General features: G+C 39.6%; 2 protein-coding genes across 3 annotated transcripts in view; one reads left to right on the forward strand and one right to left on the reverse strand.

Moving 5' to 3' along the window:
* LOC135197817 (transmembrane protein 223-like) overlaps window positions 1-10,621 on the forward strand; it is a 61,876-nt gene extending 51,255 nt beyond the window's left edge. Inside the window, exon 3 of the mRNA XM_064224950.1 lies at window positions 10,111-10,621. Coding sequence (XP_064081020.1) covers window positions 10,111-10,266 — 156 coding nt within the window. The 3' untranslated portion in view covers window positions 10,267-10,621. The remainder of the gene's footprint in view (window positions 1-10,110) is intronic.
* Window positions 10,622-19,040: 8,419 nt separating this feature from the next.
* The window catches only part of LOC135197818 (UBX domain-containing protein 4-like), a 186,552-nt gene continuing 178,864 nt past the window's right edge, over window positions 19,041-26,728 (reverse strand). For both annotated transcript variants that reach the window (XM_064224951.1, XM_064224952.1), the window contains exon 11: window positions 19,041-23,988. In XM_064224951.1, the coding sequence (XP_064081021.1) occupies window positions 23,871-23,988 (118 nt within the window). In that variant the 3' untranslated portion in view covers window positions 19,041-23,870. The remainder of the gene's footprint in view (window positions 23,989-26,728) is intronic.

Below are 26,728 nucleotides of genomic sequence, written 5' to 3' on the forward strand. Positions count from 1 at the left end.
CTCCTACTCCGGCTCCCACTCCAGCCACGCAGTCGGTGACTGACATAGTGGCGGAGCAGCTAAAACCGATCAGAGATCTGATCGCAGGTATACTCCAATCCGGAACTCAAGCTGCTCCATCGACAGTTCCGGATGCATCGAAATTACCACCGTTCGATAAGAACAACCCTTGGCGTTGGCACTCCACGCTCCATACTTGGATGGAACACTAACCCTTGAGGGTCTGGGTACTCGACCATTGTCAGATTTCGAGTTCTACCCAGAAGGACTTCAGTTTCCTTTCAATGGATTTGTCAGACTGACGGAGAATGCACTAGTCAGAATGGATAAAGTTCCTAAGGAAACAGTGATTTTTCCCGAAGGAACAGCCACAAGCTGTCTGGGCTCGCATTATGACTGATTGGGGTTGTACAAACACAAAATTAACCCCTCACAAAGGATCGTATACGATCTTTACATCTCCACAGGACATCGCTTCTCCGTTCATTGATAAGATCACAGAACTTACAATTCAGGCTGAGAATGATGATCTGCCAATGCCGACTCTCAAAGAGACGGATGCTACCTCCCTCCTCATGCCAGCCACTAGAGAATTCTGGCAGGACGTTCCGTCGACTTTCACAGTCGGAAAACTAGACGCAGACTGTGCGTCTTCTTTGTTTTCAGAAAGACTCCCGAAACTACCGGATAACTTACTGAAGACAGAGTTTGAGGCTAGATCAAGGTTGGCTAGGTCCATCAACGCAGTGACATCACTGGAGTTGGGGTGGCCTCCATATATAAAAGAAGAGCAGCTTTTCAAGGTCTTAGCTAAGAGCCTCTTACAAACTTATCAGCTGGACCTTCATGAATTCTTCATTGCAGCCAGGAAAAGCTGCAGGAAACATGTGTTAGCTGAGGCGACTATTAGGCACGAGCCTAATGACTGATCAAGTCTTCCTTCTGGGGAAAGAATCTATTTCCTCAAGAAGAAGTAGACAAGGTGCTACAGGAGGCGGCCAGGACGAACCAAAACCTTCGAGTTCGTTGGGGTCTCTCTTCCAAACGGAAGTTCGACCCTACAGCAAAGCACCAGAACCCAAAGAAGAAACAAAAGTATTTTACTACTTACAAGGGGTTCGAAGTCAGCAGCGCCAACAAACAAATCCTCCAACCCAAGTGTCGAAACCTTCGACATCAAAAACCACGCAACCACAACAATTCATGATTGTACCCGCACCTCAGGGCGTACAGTCACCAGCCACTGCAGCATGGATGTCTTCTCCGCATTTAACCCGGCCTACGAAGCCACCGGAGCCTTTCGAGGATACCCTCGACAATCCGGTGTAATAGAGCTAGAGGACAGTTCCGCCAACGAGGCGGACCTAGAAACCAGAGGCGCAAGGGGTGGTAGAGGATATAAGTCCGACCCATAATCAATGAGAAGGACCGGGTAGGAGGGAGACTGTACCGGTTCAGAGATCAATGGACCTTCAGCCCTTGGGCACACAGTATTGTTTCCAAGGGTCTGGGTTGGAAGTGGAAGAAGGGGTCCCCACCTCCTCCGGTGAATTTCTTTCAGACACCTACAACTAAAGAATACACCAGATCTCCTACAGAAAAAAGCTATAAAGAGAGTAAAAAGCCTGAATTCCAGGGACGTCTGTTCACTGTTCCAAAGAAGAATTCGAACAAAAGAAGAGTAGTCCTGGACTTGTCCAAACTGAATTCTTACATTCTCTGCGACAAGTTCCGTATGCTGACTGTCTCACAGGTACGGACCTTACTTCCCGTGGGGCCGTCACCACCTCTATAGATCTTACAGACGCTTATTATCATGTTCCGATGGCAAAAAGAAATTTTCTCATTTTCCCTACCTAGGCTTCCGCTTAGGCAGAAAATCCTATGCATTCAAGGTGATGCCGTTCGCGGCCTCAACATCTGCTCCCAGGATATTTACGAAACTAGGAGAGACAGTATTACCAACAACTCAGGAACCAAGGAATACTGCTAGTAGCCTACCTAGACGATTGGCTCATTTGGGCGAAAACAGTAGAAGATTGCCACAAAGCAACAAACAAAGTAATTCAGTTCTTGCAAAGTCTAGGATTTCAGTTGAACTTCGAAAAATCCCGGCTACAACCAGCAAGTCAGTTCGATTGGCTGGGGATTCATTGGGACTTGAAGAGCACAAGCTATCTCTTCCACCCAAGAAAGCCAAAGAGATAGCATTAGCAACGAAACAATTGATCAAGAACAAAATGATAACAAGACGAGCTTTAGAAAGAATTCTCGGCTTACTCCAATTTGCCTCAGTAACAGACGTCCTACTGAAAGCCAAACTCAAAGACATCAATCGAGTTTGGAGAGCAAAGATACATTTAAGAGACAAAGTATCTACAATTCCCTCCGTTTTAATAAAGAGACTACTCCCATGGACACAGTACAAGAAACTGACCAAATCAGTTCCTTTACAAATCCCCCTCCTCAAGTGACGATTCATACAGACGCGTTCACTCAGTGGTTTGGGGGGGTTACTCCCAACACCAAATGTTTCGGGATCTGGTCACTCAATATGAAACAGTTTCACATAAATGTGTTTTGGAAGCAATGGCAGTGTTTCTAACCTTGAAACAATTGCATCACCACAAGACAAGTCATGTGAGGATAGTCTCAGACAATTCAGTGGTAGTTTCCACTGCATAAACAGAGGCGGTTTCCAAATCCCCCGATCTGAATCATGCTCTAGTAACAATATTTTCCTTGGCAGCAAAAGAAACTGGTTCCTGTCAGCAACACATTTGGCAGGAGTAAAAAATGTTATAGCGGACGCTTTATCCAGAACCAAGCCTTTAGAATCGGAGTGGTCCCTAGACATGAATTCATTTCGGTGGATAACCAGACTAGTTCCAGATCTCCAGGTAGACTTGTTTGCGACATGCACCAACCACAAACTTCCTTGCTACGTAGCCCCCAACCTGGACCCTCAGGCCTATGCCATGGACGCATTAACCTTAGATGGAACCACTGGCAGAAGATTTATCTGTTCCCTCCAGTGAATCTTCTGATGAAGGTGTTACACAAACTACGTTTCTTCAAAGGAACAGTGGCCCTAGTAACACCCAACTGGCCCAAAAGCAATTGGTTTCCGCTCCTACTAGAGCTGAAGCTCCATCCCAGACGGATCCCACATCCAAAGTTGACACAAATAGTTCAAACTCAGACTGTGTCAGCTTCCTCAAGAGTAGTTCAAACCCTAACTTTGTGGACTTCATGAAATTTGCTGCTCATAAAGATGCAAATATCGATCCGAGAATGTCTTATTCATAGAATCTGACAAAAGGGATTCAACGCTTAGGCAATATGATTCGGCTGTTAAGAAATTAGCGGAGTTTATAAAGAATTTAGATATTCTTCAAATGACCCCAAATTTGGCCATTTCATTTTTTAAAACCTTATTTGATAAAGGCCTAGCCGCTAGTACTATTACTACGATTAAGTCGGCTCTGAAAAAGATTTTTCAAGTTGGATTTAATATTAATTTAGCAGATTCTTATTTTTCATCCATTCCCAAAGCTTGTGCTCGACTTAGACCTACAATTCGTCCTCAAAAGGTCACGTGGTTTTTAAACGATGTTTTAAAACTAGCCTCGGATATCACAACGAATCTTGCTCTTACATTTCTCTACTGAGAAAACTTTGTTTCTTACAGCCATGGCCTCAGGTGCCAGAATATCAGAATTAGCAGCTCTCTCACGTAATCCTGAGAACTTAGATTTCCTCCCATCAGGAGAAGTACTGCTCTCGCCGGATAGGAGTTTCCTAGCTAAAAATGAAGATCCTCAAAATAGATGGTCTCCTTGGAAAATTATTCTGCTACCTCAGGATACATCCCTATGTCCTGTGGTAACTCTGAAAGCATTTTTAGCTAGATCCTCCTCATGTTCCTCTGGTCATTTATTTGCCAGAGAGAAAGGGGGTACTATCTCAATTCAAGTATTAGACAGCAAATACTCTACTTCATAAAGCAAGCTAATCCAGAATCTTTTCCACATGCTCATGATATTCGGGCTATAGCTACCTCAATTAATTATTTTCAAAATATGAATTTGATGACCTTAAGAAGTATACGGGTTTGGAAATCTCCTCGGGTCTTTAAACGCCACTATCTAAGAAATATTCAAGCCTTAAAATTTTCCACTATAGCGGCGGGGAGTTTAATCTCATCTGACTAACTTTCCTTACTTCAATTTCGTCCCATTCCTTATACTGTCACCTTTCTACCTGCCACTCTCGCCACGATGCCTCTCACCTCGTAGATCAAGATTCAGCCAACCAAGTATCATGCTTCTCCTTAGGATATCGTTCATTCTTAGATTCGGCTTAATCATACCTGTATATATTAGATTATTAAATGTATATGATTCGTTTACATTTTTGTTTAGGTATACATATTTAGTAATTAAGTTATAATATAAGTTATATTCTTAAGTTTAAAAATAGAATTGATTGATGATGCATTTTTAGAGATTGAGCTATTTATAAGTTATATTCTTAACTTTAGACATTAAGTTTATATGCTACTATTACTTAATGAAGATGGATCTATTAATGATGTTTTCGTTATCCTTTTTATTAATTTCAATTCATGAGCTTGAAAGGCATTCTCTGGTATTTTTTCACCGGCGAACACAGTCGACCCAGAAAGGGATTTTGACGGAGGAAAAAATCTATTTCTGGGGAGAGACCTGTGTCGCCCGGTGAAACCCTACCCTGTTGCCCATCCCATTCCTTTCCAAGCCATTACTGAAATCTAGGACAGAAGGATGTAAGATGGCGCTCGCATCGGGCGGGGACTGGTGAGTCGGAGCGGTGTGGTGGAGACCGTTGTGTCGGCACATCCCACGTGGTTCATGATGTTGACGAAGGAGTAATCTAATTGGAAGATGACCTGTGTTTAGTGGCTTTCACACGCCCTTTCTTTATACACGACGCCCTTGAGGTGCTCGCGCGAGGGTAGTAACCTCTGCATACCAATGGTTTAACTTTCTCTGGTATATTTGGAAATTATTTATATCAGAAAAGTATTAAGAAGGACCTTTTCACCGGGCGACACAGGTCTCTCCCCAGAAATAGATTTTTCCTCCGTCAAAATCCCTTAATTTCTAGTGCCTAGCTGGATCTGGTTTAAAAACAGATGAAAGCAAGGAATCTTGTGATATCTGGCAATGCATGCTTAGATTGGGTGTAGAATGGTCGAAGACTATTCATCTACGACAACGCGTCAGTCTTTTCTTTGACTGCCTGGGCGAGAGTCGTGTTAACCTCTCGTGGCCTTTACCCGGTTCATTGCCTGTTTCGCTTGTGTTTAGTGTGTGTGTGTGTGTGTGTATTTGGCTGATATTATGGCTGTTTCTGCTCCTTCTTGGCCTCGTCAACATGTGTGCCCCAGAATCCCAGGTTTTCTGTGTTCTCGTTTTTTGGCTTCGGCAGTGACTGACCCCCACATCACGTGCAGTAGGTGCCGTTCTAATTTTTGTACTCTAACGAATCCTTGCACAGAATGCCAGGCATGGCCTAAAGAGCAGTGGAAGTCATTTTATAGCAAGAGAAAACATCTTAGGGTTTCGACTCTTCCTTCATGGAAAGGTTTTTCGGCTCTTCCCGATGCTTCATCTCCTACAGTATTCAACCCCCATAGTAGCGTTGTTCTTGTGTCTCCTTCCTTTTCTTCCATTGATTCGTTGCTGGAAGTATCGGGAGGCCGCCAGGCTGATGTTTGTAATGTCGCCCATTCTTCTTCAGGAATTAATTTGATTCCCGGGAAGGGGGAGGCTTTTTCATCATTCTCATTTCTTCAAGAGTCAGAGGCATCCAAGGTGGCGGCTATTTGGAAGACGCTCGGGCTATGGGGTACCCTGTCCTTGGAGGGGTTGCTTGCGTACTTTTTGGAGGTTCACTACCCCCCCCCCTCTCCTCTCGGCCTCGTCTTTGTGGGTAGCTGAGGTCAGCCATCTTGTATTACTCCGCCAGTGACTGTTGCCGCTTCTTCGAGTTGGACGGGATTCGTCATTGTGTATTCCTCCGCCAGTGGCATCTCTTCCTCTTCACACCGAGGGGAAGCAGTGACGTCATCACCACTTGTGACGTCACTCCCAGTCATCTTCTGAGCACTGCCTCTCTCAGTCGTGACGTCATCTCTGCCACCCAGTTCGCTACTTCTCCCTTCCATGTCATCGGAGCCTACTCTTGCCGATCAGTCTGAGGTTATATGCCAGGCAGTGCTTAAGAGGTTGAACTCTGTTTTGGATGATAAGTTGGCTGCCTTGTCAATTGGGAGGATTGGAAGGAAACGTTACTTCGTCCCCGCCTCCTGCGAAGAGATCGTTTAAGGAACCAATACGTACTGTCTTCCTCTCCCTATTCCCCTTCTACGCCACGTCGGCGTATCAAGCGATGAAAGGCTAAGAACTTTGCTCTTTCTTCACCTATGAGGGAGGAACAATGTGGAAGTGTTCTCGAGAGTGTTGGTGTTTCATAGAGTGTTAGTGTATCTTCCCTTGTGTAATCTGCAGCGGCTGCTTCGTCCTCTGCATTGAATCGCGGGCGTGTTGCAACCTCCCCCGTCTGTGCACATTTCAAGTGTTGCAAACTCACCCGTCCATGCACATCGCAAGCGTGTTGCAACCTCCCCTGTCCATGCACATGATGCAAGTGCTCCTTCTTCTCTCAAGGTCTATTTGTTGCCGTAATGATCTCAAGGCGCCTGTCAAGAGGTCGAAGGTGGTGAGTGCGAAGTTGCTGCAGTAGGAGTGTTTGCCTGCCCCGCTCACTGATAGGTTCCACGTTGGCCGAGTGCATTTCGCGCTCGGCTACCAATCCGGTGGTCCGACGTTCGATTCTCGGCTCGGCCAACGCGGAACCAGAGGAATTTATTTCTGGTGATAGAAATTCATTTCTCGATACAATGTGGTTCGGATCCCACAATAAGCTGTAGGTCCCGTTGCTAGGTAACCAATTGGTTCCTGGTCACGTAAAAATATCTAATCCTTCGGGCCAGCCCTAGGAGAGCTGTTAATCAGCTCAGTGGTCTGGTAAAACTAAGATATACTCAACTCAACCCGCTCACTGATGCTTCTAAGATTTCAATTCTCAAGGATTCTCCTCTGATCTTGAGTGTTCGGGATTCCTCTCCAACTCACGTTCGTAAGTCTGCTACGGCCGTGACCATTCACGGACATGTTAATGATTCATCTGTTGGAGGAGAACGTAGTGTTATAGTGGGTTCGTCTTGGGAGCCGACGTGTGGAACCAGCCCAGACAGGTTAGTTGGTGTTTCAGGCTGTTTGGCTGCTGATCCTATCATTAATTTTAATGAAGAAGGTGCTTTAGAGGAGCCTACACATTCTTCTCGTTGTCGGTCGCCGTTGCCGGAGCAGGAGGAGGGAGACACGTAAGAGTTTTTGTCTTCCTTTTTGGAAGTTGTTGATCTCATTTGTGTGTTCAAAAATTTGGAAAGTATGTCTCAGGCTCGGTCGTCTTCACTCCTTGCTTGGAAGCTTGGTAGGAGCCAGCAGGATACCAAATCATCTCTTCAGCTTCTCTTGTCAGGGCACGTCCAGTCGGTCTTGCATAAGGTTAACGCTTCTGTTTCGGACCGGGACGGTTTGCTTCACTCTAGGGGCTCTGCCAAGCTACTACTCCTGCCTCTCACAAGGCATAGGAAGTACTATACTATGAACTCTACTTTTTTGATGTTGCGCCATCTTAACCCAGACATCATTCGCCTGAAGCCAGGATTTGTCTTTGGCAGGTGAGGTCAGTGGCTTCATCCTTGTCTCCACAGGATGCCTCAGCGTTGGCATCTACGGCAGCCTCCATGTTGCAGATGGTTTCTTGACTGGACTTCTGGTCTGTGGTCATTGCCAAGATAGCTTCTGACAGGTCCCCAGAAGGGTTGGTGAGTGTATCCTCTCTTGCCAATCTGTTGCAGTCCAGAGGCAAGGCATTTTTGTATATGGCTTACCTCAGTGTTCATTTATGGGCTAACCTTCTGCTGATTTGAATGCGATAGGCCAGCATTGGGCTGACACCAAAGACAGACTGGTGCACCAGGCCGTGTCTAAGTCGGAGTCTCGTCCTCGGAGACGTCTGGCTCCTCCTCTTCCCCCTGTCCAGCAGCAGTCAAGAAGATCGTCACCTGGTAGGCCGTCGAGGAGTTCGAGTTCAGCAGGGCCTTTCCGTTCGACTCAGCCTAGGTCAGAGGATCAACGTCCCTTTTGCTCTCATTCCTTTAGGCCAAGAAGGGGCAGAGGTAAAGGAGATCATTGGTAGGCTAGGCGCCTCTACCTCTTCTGTGCGTTGGGGGAGTTGGTGCCTGGCGGACCATTGGGCCAAGTGGCAGAGTTATGGGGCGGAGAAGTGGGTGGTAGATATCCTTCGGGTGGGGTACCTACTGCCATTCGATTTCTCTCCTCTGTCGGACAAACCGCAGCTTGGGAAGGCATATCCTCCAGATTCTCAGAAGTTCTTGGCTCTTCAGGAGGAGGTGCAGAAGATGCTGGACAAGGATGCAATAGAGGAAGTGTTGCATCCGTCTCTGGGCTTTTACAGTCACATTTAATTGGTGCTCAAGGCGTCAGGAGGATGGAGACCTGTGATCGACTTATCTACCTTGAATCACTTCATCAGGAAGACACGTTTCAAGATGGAGACCCTGCGTTCAGTGTTGGCAGCTGTGAGGGAAGGTGACTTCATGCTGTCGATAGACTTACGGGGCACATACTTCCAAATCCCTGTTCATCCGATGTCCAGGAAATTCCTTCGCTTCTCTCTTGGGGACAAGGTCTTCGAGTTCAAAGTCCTATGCTTTGGGCTGACAACAGCCCCTCAAGTGTTCACAATGGTCTTCTCTCTTGTGTCCAGTTGGGCCCATGCTCAGGGGATCCATTTGCTGAGGTACCTCGACGATTAGTTGGTCTTGGCAGTTTCCAGGGAAAAGCTGCTGTAGGACAGGGATTGTCTACTTCGGTTCTGTCTGGAACTGGGCATCGTAGTCAACCAGGAAAATTCGAACCTCGTACCCAGTCAAAGGATTCTCTACCTGGGCATGGTCATCGATACGACAGTGGCAAAAGTTTTCCTGTTGGGTCAGAAATTGGAGAAGTTGCGGGTGATGGCTCGCAACTTCCTGTCGGAACCACATCAGTCAGCTCATCAGTGGAAGGTTCTTCTGGGAGCGTTGTCATCCCTGTAGAAGCTGGTCCTTCATGGGCGTCTTCCATCTTCAGTCTCTGCAATGGAGACTGGGAGGATTCTGGTCTCCGGCGGGGGACACCCCTGTTAATGGTTCCTCTGTCTCTGGAAGTGAGAGAAAACCTTTGTTGGTGGTTGGACGACCAGAATCTTTCGAAAGGTGTACCTCTGCGTTCTAGGGATGTCTGGATAAATATTGAGGGGGAAGTAGTGCTGTGAAATAATGTTCTGTGTAGTGAATTTTATTCCTGTACCATAATTGCAAGATTATTATGGTCATAACTGAAACTCTCTGCCTTCAGTGTGAGATTTGGTCAGAGCAATGGAGTCTGCAAGTGTTAACACTTGAGATGTTTATGCTTATGGACACCTCACGTGGTAGCCTCCTTTGATGTGTAAATGTCCTTGGATCAGTTCAGTAATGTGTGTATTGCCGCTGATTTTAGACACAGTTCTATCTGTCATCTTTCAAAACATTTGCTTATGCATCAGTGCTTGATACACATCATAATTATGATAGAGATCAGTCATTTGTTTGTGAATGGTCATTTACCGAGTGACTCGTTGGGTGTTTCTTGTTGTTAGTGACATCTAATATAGTCTAGTCATTTCCATTGGTAATGTCTACTGTCTGCTTACTCCAGTGGTAAAAACACACAACCTCTTGGTCTTCTCTGCTGATGCATATTTCTTTAGAATTTTTATTTGCTGACTCATAGTTTTTTAAACAACTATTTTATGATAAGTTTTACTTGAAATATTTTGGTAAGAGCACTTGAGTCCTGCATGATTGCATTGTGGGCTATAAGGTATTTGAGTAGTTGACATTTTCCTGTAAGGACCTTGTTGTTAAGCATTTTAATTATTTTATTTCAGGTATCTGCAAGGCAGAGTAGGATGTCATCCACTGCTTATCTGCCATTAAAGGTGAAAGGGAAGTACATGCATTTTATTTTAGACATGAGAGGAGAGTTCCTTAATACAAGGTTGTTTGATTACTCAGCAGGGCTTCAAAGGAACTGGACCAAGTAAATTATCTCATGTATTTTTTCTTTTTTTTATTTATGCAAGAAGTTGTCAGATTATATTTGTAAAACTGAATGTTAGTTTATGTACATAATTACAGTACTCAGGTGAACAGTCTATAAGTATATACACTTTATACCCAGGGCTAAACATGAATTTACCATAAACTGTTATCATTGTTAATACCATTCTGTCAAGGCCTCATTTGATGCAACAACCATTGAATAAGAAATGTTTTACTCAGTACTTTGTTTTCATTGCCAGTCAATTCTTAGTTACTTAATGCAGCCTGTTAGTTTTAAAACATTTTATGTTTATTGCAGTCATCTACTAATTGAAACAATAAATACATCATGTCATTTTTAAGTCCTTTTATTTGAGTTGGAGTGTTTACCTAATTTCAGTCTGTCTTTTTTAGGTTATTTGGAGTGTTGCCCCAATTTCAGCTAAAAGGCACGTCTGGTTTTGATATCAGATATCTCTTATTTGTGGAGGATTTTATCTGTAATCTGTCCACATGGTAACATGAAACTTGTTAAGAAGTGGAAGAAATAGTGGCTTAAATACATAATACTGGCACATTGTTGTTGCTGAGTAGATTCAACATGAAATTACAGCCCATATTCAGAAGGATTCTCAGAGTTTTTTTCATGAGGATGAAATTCCTCATGAAATTTAGACTACAAAGCAAGCATTGGGGCGCTTTTGGTCATTCAGCAATTAGGAGAGTGAAAAAGAGGGAGTTTGAGTGGCAGGACAGCAACATAGAGAGTTCAGGAAAATGAAGAGTTGAGTAAAAGTTCTAAAGATGTTACTGGGAGAAAACCCCAGAGTTGCAGTTAGAGGTTATAGTTAGAGAGGTTGGTCAGTAAGACTGAAGAAAGGAACTGAGAATGAAGGCAAAGTAAAATGCTAAAGGTGCAGCTAGGGGCTGAAGGGATGTTCTAAACACCCTTTATTACCTGCCCTCTTGATGAAGCTCCTTTGGTAGACTAAATTATCAGTAACTAGATGTCTCACTTGTCTTTGCTTTCAAATGCACACATTTAATTGCTGGGCATTTGTTCTATTTTGTTTCCTAAATTTGACACTGTCGGTAGTCAGTTTAGCAAATTTGTATTAATAGGTCAGAATGTTCGGTAAGCCTCTTATAAAGTTGCCTTTATGCAAATGTTTCAAATTAGTGGGAAATTATATCATAGTATATCAGTTTTGAACTAATAGTGTCAGGATGATTTGTAAGCTTGCTTATAAGGCTGCCTTCATTCAAATGTTTTAAATTGGTGGGGAAATTATACCAAACTGTGAGGTCTGAAATGGAGCTGTCATGGTTACTCAAGTCCTTAGTTGGGATTGTAATGCTGATTGTGGGAATCTTTCATCCTTTATCCCTGTGAAAGAGAAGGGCTGGCAAGAAAATATATTTTATACCAGTTTGTTCTTAGATTTTGGGAGGTGTCTTTGTTTTACTCTAGCTTTCAAGTCTCCCTAGTTCAGTAGCAATTTATTATTAATAAAGCATCCTGACGGATTCCTTTACTGTCAGATCCTGAGGATTAATACTTTGTTAGCAGTGTAATCCCAGTAGATCAGGAATAATCACAGAGTCAGGTTGCTTAGGACAGTATGCTGTGGTAAAGTTAGTTTCTCAAGGCGCTATGAATTAAGGAAAGAGTGAATAAACTGGGGATGTCTTTACTTACTTGTATTAGTGTCTTGAACAGGATAATGAATATGAAAACTTAGAGAGTTGACAACAATTTAACTTTACTCTGTAACTAATAGGAAGACTTTATATAAAGAGTAAGTTGGCTTTTTCCTAGGTCTACATTCATCCCATTTTGTTAGCTTTTTCCTAGGTCTACATTCATCCCATTTTCCATGGTTTCATGAGCATTCATATAGGTCTGTCTTGCTGCTTCCAAATAATTCACTTTTCTGTCATTCTGTCAACCTTCATCATCCCTTCAGCCAGATGTCACACCATTGGTGGAGTTTGCTAGGAGTCCCTGCTTTCCCTGTTAAAAACTCTTCATAAATTTGCCTTAGTTTTAAGCGTACAAATGTATCAGAGGTCTTCAAATTTCCATGCTGCACTTCAGACTTGTAATGTTTGTCAATTATATTGATTTGGTATGAGTATTCAGTATTATCTGAGTAGCAACAGGGATGTCTGGCTATCTCAGGAAATCGTCTACAACCATGTACCAGTGGTAATGGACTGTCTACTGGCTGGGATTGGTGTTGTCAACAAAGTTTCTCTTTGGTTGGAACTTCTATTCAGTAAGTCATGACTTTCTTGTATATTCCTCTGTACCCAGCTACTCTCTGTGTCAGCCATGAAGGGCTAGTGGTATGCCTGAACGGGGTAGATCTTTCCTCCTCATGAGAGATCTCTATACTCCTCAAATTTCAAATATGTAGTCCTGTTTCCCAAGAGAACTTGAGCCTCCCAACTGGGATATAACCCTGGTCCTTAGCAGCATATGAATCCTTACAAGGTTCATCAGACAGAGATTTGACCATCAAGACAGTATTCATACTAGCCTTAGCTTCAACGAAGAGAGAAGAGGAGCTTCATGACCTTTCTTTTAATGTTAAATACTCAAAGGATTGGGGGTTGGTAGCCTTTGAATTCATCCCGGAATTCATAGCTAAGACTTAGAATCCTTCGGTTCTTGATGACTGATTCAAATCCTTTTGATACTCTCCCTGAGAGACTTCTTTGATAATGATCCAGACGAGTTACTTTTACGTTCTGTTAGGGTACTGCAAAGCTAGGTATCTAAAAAGGTTGACATCTCAGGCCTGATTGTCGAAGACTTTTTGTTAGCACAGGCCAGAACAGGAAAGAAGTGTCCAAGAACATCATCATCTTTTAACTATGAGAAGTAATTAAATGAGTATACAGTGCATCTTAAAATCCATATGCCAATATAGTGCATGCAGGAGCTCATGATGTTAGGGGCTTCGGCCCTTCCATCGCTTTCAGGAAGAACATGTCGGTTCAAAGGGTATCGAGGGCTGGTAAGTGGGTTTCGTTAAACGACCTTCACCACCTCCCACATACAGGACGTTGCCCATAGGTCCTTGGACACTTTTTCCTTGGGGCTGATGGTGACTGCTCAACAAGTTGTGTAGCTGATCCAGAGATTGTTCCTACACAATAAAAAATTTAGAAAAATAGAAGCAAGTCCTACCTTTCCCTCTTACAAGGGGAGCGAGGGATTGACAATAGAACAAGGTTGGTAGCTGCTACCATTAGTGTTGTTGTTTCCAATGATTACAGGTTCTTTTCCTTTCTTCCTAGATACAATGTGGACTGGAGTTCCCACTGTATCAAAGCCTGGATGTCTGGCTGTTGAGAAATCTTTCACTTAACAAATCAGAGGCACATGACGCCTTCCTGTGCTCTTAATAATTGACCAGGCAGTGATCCCAGGTGAGCTGAACAACAGTCAGTTCTAAAGCTTACTTTAGCCTCCTACCAGAAGTAAGGCTCCCCATACATAAAGATTGGTAGTTTGTTTCGTTTATAAACAAATGGGAAATTTTGAATAAATTTCTATTTTTTGTAACTTGCAAGCCTGAGGTTACTACATCAGTGGCTTATCTCAAGCCACCCCTCATACAGTGTATGCAAAAGGGAAAGAGGTCAGGTTCTGCCTACTCTCTCTTCATTGGTTAATATTAGCACCCATGCCACCAACCTTTTTCAATTTTTAAACCGGATCAAGCTTGCTCTGTGAGATTTCCCTGTATGTAAAAACTTCAGGTTTGTAAGTCCAAACTATAACTGATATACGTTTCTGATTGGTGCTATTATGTTGGCAAATGATTGACTTACTATTTCCAAAAGCAATCAGAACATCTTTACGAGGCTTAGAAATACAGTAATAAAAACGCTGTGGATAAATGTGAATTTTAAAGAAAAATTGTAGATATTTTTATGAAATAATCATGAAAAATATAATAATTAGGTTTGGGGAGTTTGATTTGTACTTAAATTGTGTGGAAATATTTGATCTGTTACATAGAAGCAATAATTTTGCTATAAATCCTTTTGCTAATGAGCTGTAAAGAGTGTAATTTTCAGATTTTCCAACCTAAAGCAGTCCCTGGCTTATGACGGGTTTGGCTTACGACGTTCCAAGGTAACAACACTTTTCAGTTATATTCATCATCTATTATTTCCAGGTTTACGAAGCATGTTCTAGGGTTACGCCATCAATCTGACGGAAAAACTATTACTCCAAAAATGCAAAATAATCAGTATTTGAAGGTTTTTCTTATGAAAAATGCAATAAAAATGTAGTTTACCTAGATTTTAATATACCTAAAGCAATAAAAGTAAGGTTTTCTAAGGGTTTTTTATAATTTTCTGGCTTACGACAATTTTTGGCTTACAGCGCATCTCAAGAACTGCCTGTACTTATGTTGATATTTTGTATCGTAGCTAAGTAAGCTAGCGGCGTTGGGTTTGCATTTTCTTCGAGATTCATCATCTGTTGACCCAATGGCGTCAACTATGTTTTCTACGATTGACTTTTTTTTCATGAATTTTTCCCAAAAATAACTTACATATGATGCACCAGGCACGTCATCTGTGCGCTTACGGAAAAAAATTTATTGATGCTCTATGCGTTATCAGATCACGAGAGGGTTAAAAGCGCCTCAGTGGCGTGGTTGGTGTGGTATTAGCGTCCCACCTCTGTGGTCGCGGGTTCGATTCTCAGCCATTCCATTGAGGAGTGAGAGATGTGTAATTCTGGCGATAGAAATTCACTCTTGACGTGGTTCGGAAGTCACGTAAAGCCGTTGGTCCCCGTTGCTGAATAATCACTGGTTCCATGCAACGTAAAAGCACCATACAACAACAACAACAACGAGAGGGTTAAAAGTTGTCATTTTGATTTCTCCATCTGTTGTGAGTTTAATTATGCATTTTCATGTTTTGCTATTATCTTTAATTTCCTTTCTTGATCTTTCATCTTTTATTGTGGTATGTATTGGAACTACAGTATTTCAATACGACACACCAAAGATTTGTCAATTTCAGTTACCACTTCCAGTTATTTCAGTTCAACCCATGAAGAAATACCAAAAGCATTATCATTTTCAACAATAAAGCATTTGCACCAGCAGTGAGAGAACTGATCAACCAGTAAGTGGTCATTTTAGTGGATAATGTCAGTACAACACAAGGAACCCAGTTGTGGAGGAGCAAGGCAGAGTAACCTACTCTAGGTGTCAACTGGACCTTCTACTTAACAGAATGTCAGGGTTCCAGTTACATAAATGGATGAGAGAAGCCTAGCTAGGTAAGAAAATCATTGGACCAGTTGAGAGGATTCTTGCAAAAGCAAATCAGTGGTTAGTGCAAACCATTAAAGATATAGGATATCAAGTAACCAGTGAGTCTAGTAGTGAAGAGGACCTCTTCAATCACAACTGTAGCCATTTGGAGAAGACAGAATAAGAATTTAATGGAGAGATTGAAAAGGAAATTATGGCCTCTGATCAGGTAGGTGGTCAAAAGGTAGCCCTCCTCCAAGGGTATGATTGCAGACGAATCCATTGCAGAAAGAGGAAAAGCCTTTTTATCTACCCTCCTCTGCAGACATTCCTTTTTACTCCAAGTTTACAGTGCTACAGTATTTACCAGTTTGTTTGTTTCGGCTGTTATTTTTGTATTGTAATTTACAGTTTAAATTTTGCACTTTCTAGTCCTGGTACATATTGCTATACCAGCACTTTAAGCATGTTTATTGGCCACATTCTTCCACTTTGTTCCCTTTGGCCAAGTTTTGATTGCTCATTTGTTCTAACACAGAAACAAACCCACATAATTTTATGACAGGAGATCGAGAGGCGCGCACACACATAACAGCTATGAGTAAATTCACTCTGAAGAACTTCACTAGCTACCTACGGCCTATAATTACCTCAGTACTTCCAATTGTTTTGTAGCCGTGTGGTGCTCACATGCTGTTATACACCGAGTATTGTAGGTTCTCGCTTACTTGTTACATTGTTGGATTATAAGTTTTTCCACTTGCCTTCCTCTGAACTGATGTTTTACTAACAAAGTGTTGTTTATTACTTCTGTGAGTTAACTTTGGCTCAGAGAGAATAGTTTTAATCAGTGTTTCTTGATCATGAAATCACGTGGCTGGGGATTGGTTTACGCATCTGTTTGGCAGTGCTGCTTTCGGGTTTGTGTACACACATACAATTTCTTAGTTTTCTCCCAATATATGTAGTATAATGTTTTCTGCTCTGTGAAACAGAAGTGAATTTTCAAGTGTTTGTTATTTTTTTACTCATGCCATGAAATAAAACAGGAAACCTGTTTCTCGTCAATGCACAGGAAAAGGGAAGGCTTGTGGGAAGTTTTTGTCACTGGTTGCCATCAACCCACATTCAGTTTTTGAAGTGTAAAGAACCAGGATGTTTTCGAATATTGACTTGTAGTGAATGCAAAGTATGGCCAGCTTCTCGATGGTTAAAGTTCAAAAGGAGGGGTAAAAAGAAATCTATGTCATCTCCCATAGAGGTGACCATCTTCATTACCTGCTATCTTTGCTTCTTCTCCATTACATGTCACACCTGGTAGGAACTTTCCATCTGTTGCTTCCCCTTAGCAGGAGAATTTTCAACAGATGATGTCAGCACTGTCAAAGTTCTTCAAAAGGATTTGAGTGTGTGATGGGTAGCATGGCAAAGAAAATGAGAATAGGAGTGTGACTAGGGATGTCAGTGACTCCTCACCTAGCCTCAAACCAGAGCAGCCTTGGGCTAGGTGTTGTGCCTGAAAGGCGTAGCCATCTCTTCATCCTGGGAAGTCTCCTTGTTATTCAGGAGTTTCAAACAGTCCTGTTCTCCAAGGGAACTCAAGCCGCCCGCGAGGGATCATTTTCTTGTTCTGAGAAGTCTCACTCGTACTCCTTATGAGCCTTTATGTTGTTCATCAGACAGGAACTTGACACTCAAAATGGTTTTCCTGTTGGCCTTGGCTGCTTCAAAAAGAGTTTGGGAGCTTCATGGCCTACGTAATTATGATGTTAAACACACCAGGGATTTGGGGTCTGTGGCTTTCAAATTTGTCTCAGAATTCATGGCTAAGGCCCAGAATCCTTCGGTGCATGACGACAGATTTGCCTCATTTTATCTGAAAAGGATTCATCACCCGAGACCTAGGTGCCGTAGACTTTTTGTTAGCACTAGTCGGTCCAGAGGGAAAGTGTCCAAGAACACGATTTCATTATGGCTACGCGAGATGATTAAACTGGCTTACTCCGCACTTGAAAGTTCTGTCACTGAGTCTGCGCAGGATAGAGCACATGACATCAGAGGTATAAGTTCCTCTCTGGCATTTAAGAAAAACTTTTCATAGAATTTTGAACGCTGGTTCTTGGTTATGACTGTCCACGTTTACTTCCTTTTACCTAAACAAAGTTGCCCACAGATCTTTGGACAATTCCCCCCCCCCCCACTGGTGGCTGCCCAACAAGTGTAAATCACCTGGTGCCCCTGGCGGGACGGTTTGTATCTTACCAAAGACGATTGTGTGGAAGAGAGAATGAGCAAGTTGGCTGGCATCTTTTTCTTTTTTTTTTCCTTCTTCCTATGGGTGGTTTGAAGATACACACGTCATATACTAGAACTGGTCTAATGCAGGTGAGTAGGATGGTCATACTGGTGGTGGTTTTTGCATTGTTACTATACAATAGACAAACCTGCTATTCAGCAGCAACGGCTCCTCTCTAGCAAGGGGAATGAGGAGTGGTAGCAAACCCCCGTGGCTTATATGATTTGTTACTTGAACAGCCAAAGTTTTCTTGTTCCTGGAATGCAATGACTCTGACCATTATCATTGTGTTTCAACCCAGATGGCCGAGATTTTAGATATCTGATTGTCTACTCTCTCACAGGCATAAGCCCTCTTCTTTAGAACTCATTCTTCTAGGAAGGGTGGTCAGGTGGTTTGACTCCCAGCTGGTTCAGGATACTTTTACCTCCCTCCAAGTATGTCTATCCTATTGTTAAGACAGAGGGTTTGTTCTGCATATGAGCAAATGACAAATTTGAAATCAATTTGTATTTTTCATAGCTAACAAACCTGAGGTCTTAACATTTACTGCCCACCTCTAGCTGCCCCTCTCTTTCCTGGGTTGGGGGGATAGACTAGTGCATCACGAGATACTACGCCTAGTTGACAACCAGCTTCCACCTCATATACGCATAAGTTGCCAGATGCCACAGATTCCTTGCTTTACAATCTTTGATCAATTTTAGCTGGTTTCCAGCTGGCACCATAAGATTATCCTATTGTTAAGACCTCAGGTTTTTTAGCTATGAAAAATACGAATTGATTTAAAATGTCATTTTAGTCGGTGTTATTTCATTTTTATTTTCTGTATTGGTGAATAATGATCAATGTTCAATGTATGGGAAATGTGTTTGATTATAGAAAATGTCTTGATGTATTTAAATTGTTTCACATCATAGAAGACAAGATGGTGGTGGCGTGGGGTGGAAAAGTAAACAATAACAGCGTGTAGATGAGTAGATTGCACATTTGTGGCATACGTATAGAAAAAATTAGGCAAGGAAAATATTCAAAGGTATACTTTTGAATATTCCATTCTACCCTCTGCCAGGTGTTTTTGATAAGGTAACTTTCAACTGAGCATATGATACCTTCATTAAGTATGCTTGTTCACTATGGTGTAGGTTAATGAAATATGAAAGAAAAAGAAGGAAAATAACAATGGATAAAAATATATCTATATATTTTACTTCTTTGACATTTAGCCTTACAACAGATGACTTGCATTTTTCTGCAGTATTAGTATCTTGTCAAGTAAAATGTAACCGCTTTCATTACCAAGAATACCCACAACAAAAACACAATTCAGGTATTGTATTACTAAACTCTCTCTCTCACAATTAATAGCAGTGTAACTCGCAATTATGTTTTACACATAGGTATCACAGTTCATGAGCTAACTGTAAATAAAGTGAAAATCTGAAAAGTGAATGACCAACTCTGGAGACTCAAATATTATAATACATATCACTGAACTTCTGAGCACATACAAGAACAGCTCTAATGCGGAACCTAAATTTGGGATACCAAGAAAAAAGAACAAGGCTTAAAGTCAGTAGTAAAACCTCAAAAACCTGGACACACTTGAGGGGTTATTTATATATTTATTCTGATTTATATACTTATTCTGAGATAAAAACTAACATAAGAAACAACTTTATCACATAATTTTGAATAGATCTGTTTTCAGTCAGAATTGTCCAATATGGAGTAAAAATTACATAGACAACTGATAAAAATAGGTAATATATAGTTGTGGTCAAAGAAAATGCGAGAGAATGAGCAAAGATGTCTGGAATATGGCCTAATAGTAGGGAAGACAAGCTTCAAGTCTAACAACATTTCTCTCTCATATGCTGAATTTAAATGTGAATGAATACTTATATATTTTTAAAATTAATTGTAATACACATCACAGTGCAATAAACTACCGTACATTTCCATTTATAAGACAGCCTTTAGATAATAAGAGGTCAAAAATCATGGCAGATTTTCATGAATATATCTCATATCTGTAATATAAGAGGACTTCTGAATTACAAAACAAATTATTTTGACGAAGTGATTATTTGCAAAAGTTAAACAGTACAAAGATTATTTATAATAATGATTACTTAAATAAAGGTTGTTTTGCTTGCTGTATCAAATTACAGTATTAATATTACATACTATTATTATATTGTTACTGAATTACAGAATATACACATTGTCATGTACACCATTTGCATTTGATATTGGTTACATTCTCAATCTCGCCTGATTGAGTATTATCGATATTTCCTTCATTGCCATTAGTTCTTATAAAAGATATAATTCAGATAACTTTTTTATAAATTAACAAGGTTTGGTTGAAAACGTACAACTATTACTTTTTTGTATATTACTTTTTTGTATAAGCATTAGGTGTGATTTCTCCAGTTCTGGATATCGTTTTTGCCTGAGCATTGTTAGTTTTATTCAGGCTTGGCTATAACCTGCAGCTTTAATTTACTAGTATTCTTTCTTGAGATCACTATTACATGAGGGATGAACAAAAATGTATTTTATTTTTACTTATGGAAGCCACCACTGAGAATTGGCAGGGTGTAACAACTTGACAATTTTAACAGAGCTCTTATTAAGTTGTTACAGTGATAAATATTCACTTGCACAAACTGAATAATAGTTGTATTGAGAATAATAGTAATTTTAATAAAACTTGTTTTACTGTAGTACATATATCTAATCATATTACATGAATTATCATACTACAATACATGAACAGAGCGATGATGCGCCATTTGCATTCTGGGTTTGTTTACAGTCTTAAAATAATCAGCTGATCACTTTTTACTGACAATATCACTATTGTTAGTTGACAAATGGAACTTAATTCAGAGATACATTCCTTTTTAAATTATCAGAGATACATTCCTTTTGTAAATTATGAAAGCTGGGTTTAAGGGTATCAGCTAGGAGGGTTGGGTTATCACAAGTTATCGTAATGAAAATTCCAGTTCTGATATATAGTGCTTTAAGGAATGTGTAAACTTTTAATTTAATAGGAATAAAAATGGATTATTTGTTATTATATATATATATATTTTATACCTTTTTTTTGCAAATTTATAAATCAATTTCAAATATTCAAAATCAAAACAGAGTTTATACAAAGAACCAAACAGCACGAATATAACTATAAAGTTAGATTTGTTTAAAAAATAATAGTAATTAGCACCAAAAAACAAAAACAAAATTATATTATTAAATGTAAATAAATACAAATAAAAAGGAAAAATTAGCATGAGAAATTATTCTCAAATAATTACTAAATATAATGCTTTTTAAAGTATTCAAATTCATTCATAAATAGCTGAATTATAGAAATTTGATTATACGAAACTAATGTTTTGTGAAAAACGCAGCCAAAGTTTGTCTTACTGTCACACTCAAAATGTGTCTTGAAAAGCCTAGCTGACACCTAGTCCTCTCTATTTTTTTTAAATATCCCCTCTAATATAAAAAAAAAGAAGAAAAAAAAAGGGACTAGCTAGTTCTGGACTTGTCAACAACTATAAAAAAAGAGTTAGTTACACTAACTTTTGTTGGTAGAATCTTATTATTGCATCTATTTGTGTTTATCACCTTTCCCAGTGATTTTGGGTGCTTTTCTTGGCTTTCATTATACGTATTTGCTAATATTATGAGAACTTGCTTCCCATCGACGACCAAACTTCTTACAAGGCATATTTATGATAAAATAATACTTGTAAGCCAGAGTGTAACTAAGTCGTGTTTGTTGTTGTTGACCAAAGTTCAGAACCAGCTCGTCTTTATATGGGAAAACATATTTATACATAACATATGTACTAGAAGGAGCAAAAAATATTTAAAAAAAAACTAAATTTTTTGGGACATTAAAGAGAAAAGTAGAAGCTAAGTTCTTGAGCTACAGAATTTTCATTATCCACCTGCACTTGCAAAATTGCATTCTTTACCTAGTAGAATGCTTCAAATCTGCATCATCTTACGTCTGGTAGTGCAGTACATTATCATCTTTGAGATAGTACTGTGAAAAACACAACTTCGCCAACTTGGTTGGAAAACAACCCCCAACCCCTGGGCTGATACCCTTAAAGCCAATTCTATATAGTTTTTCATCCATATGTCTCCTTAAAGGGAAACCATAGTTTTTGTTTTTATGTTTCATCGCCATTCACAAACAACCACTAATAACAATACAATAATGTATGATAATTATTGTAGATAATTATCGTTCATATGACTGAATTGTTCTAAACAGCTTTGCATGCTGCCTCGTGGGGAAATGTGAAAGTAAAAAGTCGACTCGCCAAAACCAAACTGGAATCCCTATGATGGTGGCATATGTGATGAATCTTGTGATATGTATGAGAAACTTTTAATGAAAAATTAATATCACATTATCATAAATGTTATTACTACCATAATTACACTATCATTGAAATTTCTGAAAGGTTACCGAAAGATGAAGGTTGCTGTGAGCGCAACTGTAGCTCAATGTTTAGTTTCTCAGCTGGGATTGCATAAAAGTTGGTTTCATTGATATAGAATTGTTCCTCAAATAGGCTATTTATTATGAAGATATGCAAATAATATATTAGGTGAAAATGGTTTAATTACCTTTATTATCAGTTTATTTCACAATGTGAATCTTCACATATTACTCGTGGTTATCGCACCGAGGCTGAGGCTAGCCTTCTGATACACACCTTAATTTTAGTATAAGACGACCCCCAATTTTTAGGGGTGAATTTTAGGATATAATGGTCATCTCATGTGCGGAAATATACAGTACCAAAAGTAGTGTTTGGTCTTCAAATCTTTCTCCCTCTCTTTTACATACAAATAATTTCTATTGAGGTCCAATTGAAAATTTATTGTACTATTACTCTTATTTCAATCTATAACCTTACTGGAGGTAACCAAGGTAATATATCAACTTGTGATTTAATCAGAAAGCATATGAAAATTTAAAAAATTCAAAGAGTACTGTCCTGAAAGTCCATAATTTCGGAGTTCTAATGTATTAAAATTACAATTAAATTTTAAGAAAAGTTTTCTTTACCTCTTGTGATGAAAAAAGCAAACTAAAATCAAACAGCAAAGACTTAAAAACTACTATCTTTCATTTGAAACTTAAGTGACAAGTAGTGATACATGACAAGTCAGCGAAGACAAATTTCTGCATATAAAAACAGGTACAAAAGGAAAATTGTTTCCTCATTCCTAAATACACATTGTTTTCTACACTGCAGGAGTTAGAAAATTAAGTCATTCACATTGTTCAAAAGAAAGCTGATTAGAAAATTATGTAAGTATCCGCAAATGCTGCAAAACAAATAGATACTAGTTTTATTATGTAAATGCCATTGTATTTTCTTAAATGAGCGCCCCATTATATTCAACACTAATAGATGAGTCACAGCTTGATTTGGATTTAGGCAAGATAAATCAATAACAATACCTGTGAATGGCATACCTTGAAATTCTAAACTACTAAATACTAGAAATTTTACTATTCCCCCTACCTTCATACATTTACATCTTTGTAAAACTCTAATTTTCTTAAGAACTTAGAAAAATATAAGAACTGGCTTGGGATTTCATAATGGGTAATACAGATAAAGATGATGGCGTTATGAGTACTGCTAATGAACATGTGTAAAAGAAGTGTGTATAACGAATTAAGATATAGTATAACAAAGATTATAGAAGCACCTCATAAACACTCACACTGCTATAATTTCCCACTGTGCTTGACATACCCAAAAAACTGAGAGGGCATGGTCCAATTTCATATTTTTCCTATATTAATGTGAAAGCACTCAAATATTTTGCAACTCTATTTACTACTATACATAAAGTTTGAGGTGCTGAATGGCCCTCTGGCCCTAGTGCCAGGCCATATGGCTCAAAAATTTCATACATTCATTCATTCATTATCTATTGTAGAAAAGGCACCTTCCTTAAATGTCATTTACATTTGCTGTGTAGAATTGCCATTCCAAGTGTTGTTTTCATCATCATCATTACTATTGTGAAGTCGATAAATGTTACCTTCACGATTTAACCTGTTTTCTCGTCTCCCATAGGCCCTGTAATAAAATATATAATGTCTATTACTATTGTAATTTATGTTTACATGGTAAAATGCTTAAAGAAGTTCTGTACATACCTTAAATGGGTGTTCAGACCTCCTGTGTGATTGGTAACTGGTTGCTGATAAACACATACAAAACAACCAAATATACTAAAGAGAAGATATCTAAAGTGGAGGGGAGGTGATATTAAATAATAACCATCATGTAATAAAAAATATGACAAAGGTTCACACTACCATAACCTACAGCATAAAAGTCTACTACTGTACTATTAATACATTCTGTAGGCTGCCACAAATATATCCATCTAAAATAGGTTTGGTGAACATATTCGGCATATTAACAAATATTAATATAAAATAGAGTATATAAAGCAAATTCAGTATTCTGTTTATGCTACAGCATACACTTCCATCAGATGAAACAATGAATGGAGTGCTATTTAACCCAGGCAGAAACTATGGCATTTGTATCATCAGTGCAATTTCATGATAACCCAACAGATTGAGAATTCACATTAATATATACTACTATGAGCACTTCCGGCTAATAGGTGTCAAAGGAAATAAGTACTACTCTTGCTTACGATAACATTTAATGTGAAAAATTTGCATTTCATATGCTGTTAATGAAACACCTGATTTCAGAGAAAGATAAATTGCACCACACTACAGGGGTAATGACATGTTCATGATACATGATAGCAGTATCTTAAATAACATATAAAAGCCCAATTATTGTGCCTACTAACATTAATTATGGTACATTGCTATACAGTATCAATCGTTACTTGAAAATTTGCACATTACACTGATGATACCACATAATTTTAAAAACATTGAATTATAGAAAATTATGAATTTCCATTCCAAGGATGATAATGTTAATTATTATTTTACTGACAATAAAATATTTGTATGACTACATTTTTAAAATCTTTCCAAATCTTTCTCTAAATATAGTTCATCATCTTGCCACAACATAGTCTTCTACCCCATCCACTGAATTTTAAAAATTTCATTTTTTTAAAAGATTTTATGACAGTTTCTATGTGAACATCTAATCAAAATTTTACCCTGAACTCCCAATACACATCCAGTGGTAAACAACACATACTACCATACAACATGAATGACTTTTGTCTGTCCATCATCCATTTATTTCACTCCAAACAAATAATGCCTTTGATAAGGTTTAAGCTGACAATGAGAGGCTGAAGCATACTTGTTAATCCACCTGGACGTGCTGTAATTCAACATTGTTTTCTTGCAGCTGTTTCTTTACACTTTCTGGTGAGTGTGATTGAAACATGCCCCCTAACATGCAAGCTCATTTCTTTTCTTAAACCATCTGATTGTCTATTCCATACTTGTCAATCCTTAAATGTACTCCAGTGTCCTCCATCCAACTTTTCTGATTCACATGAACAAAAACACCTGAAGGGAGCTTTGTTTGGCAATGTTTTTCATTTAAATATAGCCACTGGTTTTACTAAAAAGTTAATCAGCGAGTGGCTTAACAGTGCACCTTGTCTTTTCTTGAGCTTTACTTTTTATAATTTTTTTTATTTTTTTCACTTTAGGATTTAGGAGTCAGTTTTGTTACACAGCATACAAACATATAAAAGAAGAGGTTTCATCCATATTAGCAATCTGACTCTGTGGGTAGCTCCCTCAGTCCCATGACATAACCGGAAATTTGTAATTTGTTCCGACACGGCATACAAACCTTCGGTCCTTTTACAATAGGAAGGTTACTAGCGGCAGCTGGATAGGTCGTAAGCTTTCGAACAAGGGGTTCGGTAGTTAACTGCTTGTCCGACAGGCGCGCGCGCGCCACTGGGAGGTAAACAATCACTTTTGCTTTCGGCCTGCTGGCGTGTAGACGTGTGTATCATCGCTCTCTGCCCGCTTCATCGTCGTTGCTTTCGCATGGTTGTGTTTTTCTTTTTCTATTTATCTAGGGAAACTGAATTGTAAGTACAATCATTTCATCTTTATTTCCATTGAATTCAATTGTGAATTAAAGGATCTTGGTTTCTCCACGCCCTCCGATTACCAGAGTGCCGGGACTGAAGGGCGTAAGTGCGGGAATTCATTTTCCCCAGAAATGATCCTCGTATTGTGTATGCTCGGTGCCGAGGGCGGGAGAGCGCTCGCTCCGAGCTTATATTTTGGTTGGAAATGTGTAGATGAAAATCGTAAGTAAGTACCCTTTTTATTTATATTTTTTTGACCTGTATACTCATTTTGGATCAGTTTCCGCTCTTACCCGAAAATTGATCCTTTCCCCTTTTTATTTGAATGAAGTGAAATCGCAAGTGCAGTATTCATTTTCATTTTCATATTTTATTGAGATTGCATTATTTACTTGGATCAATGTTTCCGCTCTTACCCGGGAATTGATCCTTCCCCTTTTTATTTTGTATGAAGTGAAATCGCAAGCGCAGTATTCTTTTTCACTTTCATATATATTTTGATTGCATCAATTCATTATGGATCAAGGTTTCCGTTCATAATTGGGAATGGATCCTTTTACCCTTGAGCTCGGTACCGAGGGCGCAAATGCGCTCGATCCGAGCCCTTATTTATTGTGAAGTGAATCATAATGCAAGATTCTTTTTCATTTTATTCCTTTTATTATTGATTGCATCAATATTTATTTGGTTCAAGTTCCGCTCAGTCAGGGAATTGATCCTTATGCCCTTGCATTCGGTGCCGAGGGCACGATTGCT

The sequence above is a fragment of the Macrobrachium nipponense genome, chromosome 21, assembly GCF_015104395.2.
Source record: "Macrobrachium nipponense isolate FS-2020 chromosome 21, ASM1510439v2, whole genome shotgun sequence".
Lineage (NCBI taxonomy): Eukaryota > Metazoa > Arthropoda > Malacostraca > Decapoda > Palaemonidae > Macrobrachium > Macrobrachium nipponense.